General features: G+C 53.8%; 1 protein-coding gene across 1 annotated transcript; it reads left to right on the top strand.

Moving 5' to 3' along the window:
- Positions 1-4: 4 nt before the first annotated feature.
- Positions 5-1,957, top strand: LOC103728492 (protein THEMIS2-like; the record flags this gene model as incomplete). Its single annotated transcript, XM_008826491.2, has 1 exon — positions 5-1,957. A coding segment is annotated over one exon (777 nt), but the record flags the coding sequence as incomplete, so codon positions are not given.
- Positions 1,958-1,963: the final 6 nt, after the last annotated feature.

The following is a 1,963-nucleotide window of genomic DNA, read 5'->3' on the forward strand; positions in this document are numbered from 1 at the left end:
CCCTGAGTTTTCTTTCCTGGCTGTGGGTGATCGACTGGAGGTGCTGCAGTCAGGCCAGGCCCTCGGGAGCCAGGGCCAGGACATAGATATCTTGGTATGTCAGCGGCTGAGTGAGCGGGACTGGGAGGAAGAGGAGGTGGAGGACCAAGAACAGATTCTGTTGCCTCTCTACCTCCCTGGTGGCTTTGTGGAGGAAATGAATGACAACCGGCGCTATAGCCTTGCAGATCTGACTGCCCACTTCCCCCTGCCCTGTGAGGTCAAGGTAGTAGCCAAGGACACTGGCCATCCCACGGATCCTCTGGTCTCATTCCCGGGCCTGCGGCTAGAGGAGAAGATCACAGAGCCCTTCTTGGTGGTGGGCCTGGACTCCCAGCCGGGGCTATACTTCGAAATCCCTCCTCGGTGGCTGGACCTGACTGTGGTGGAGGCTGAGGGGCAGCCAGGCCAGATGGCTAGGCCTCTCCCTGTGGCTACAGTGGAGGAGCTGTCAGAGGCTGTCTACTACAGCCTTCGGAAGCTACCCGTCTATGAGAGCCAAACTCCCCCACCCAGGCCCCCAAAGAGTCAGAGCCTCAGTGAGCAGCAGAAGGGAAGACAGAGCTACAAGCAGGGCAGTGACAAGGTAATGGCTGGGAGGGGGACACCTGTTGGGCTCACTCTGGATCTGTCCCTCGCTTCCTTGCCTGTCACGTTTCTTTCTTCTGATTACACAGAACTTGCTAATTATAAAGACATACTCTCTGCACCAACTGTTTCCATTCGGTCTTCCCGATCCTAAAGTTGGTATCCTTACCAGTATTTTCTGATGGAGAAGGTCAAGGCTGAGATTCTGAAATGTGCCCGAAGTCCACCGTAGCAAGAGGCCCAAGCCCAACCGTGAACAGTCTATGACTCCCAAGTTTGCATATTTTCCCTTCTGTCACCCAGCCCACTCAAGGTGGAGATTTCATCTGTTCTCACCTAAACTCTTACTACTGTTAGGATGCCCTCCTGTCCTCTCATTTCTGATGCTGTGATAAAATGCCCTGACCAAAAGCAACTTTGGGGAGGAAAGGTCACAACTCCAGGTCACTGTGGAGAAGTCAGAGGCTGGGGCTCAAGACAGCTGGTCATATCACATCCACAGTTAAGGGCGGAGAGAAATGAATGGACCCATGCTGCCCGTTTCCTTTCTTGCTCACTTTTACACAGTTCAGGCCCCAGCCTAGGGAATGGTGCCACCCTCAGTGGGCTGAGTCTTCCAACATCAGTGAACAATTCCAGACAGTCCCCCACAGGTACACCCACCGACCCATCTGATCTAGAAAATTTCTCATTTAAGACTCTTCCCAGGTGATTCAGTGTTGTGTCCACTTGACAGTTAAGACTTACCAGTATACCCTCCTAAAGCTTTTCCTGATCACCCGCTGGACTGTGTGTGACCTGAGGGTCCTCTGTGAGTTGACTCCAATCTGGCCTTCCTGGGCCACCTCCCACCACCACTCTGTGGTCCCCATTCTAGCCACAAGAGGGGCTCTGGGTGCCAGGAATCTGGCCTGGCACTCTACACGCTGGGCCTACTGCCAGCACCTCCTCCTCTCTCCCTTCAGGCTTGGGAGGAGATGAGGCTCAAATTCTTGGACAGAGTTGGCCCTGTTCCCTTTGTCATCTCACTGCTGTATCTGTAGCCTGGAGACTTATTTTCAGGTAGTTGTTTCACTGGCCAAAAAGAGAGTTGTATGGGGCCAGGGGGTCCACCTGCTGAAGGCTGGTGAGCACTGCTGAACTGAGCCAAAGGGACTCACAGACACAGGAGTGGGGCGCCCAAGCTACCCCCTCTGAGCATCTTTGCTTACAGTTAAACCTGAGAGAACTTCACCAACATGCCCTTGTGTTAGCTGCTTCCTGTCTATCATGTGATCACCCCCCACCCTCACCCCCATAGGCTCCTATAATTCTCTTGCCTGAGCTCACACAGCTA

Source organism: Nannospalax galili, unplaced genomic scaffold (assembly GCF_000622305.1).
Source record: "Nannospalax galili isolate Female #2095 unplaced genomic scaffold, S.galili_v1.0 C49400706, whole genome shotgun sequence".
Taxonomy (NCBI): Eukaryota; Metazoa; Chordata; class Mammalia; order Rodentia; family Spalacidae; genus Nannospalax; species Nannospalax galili.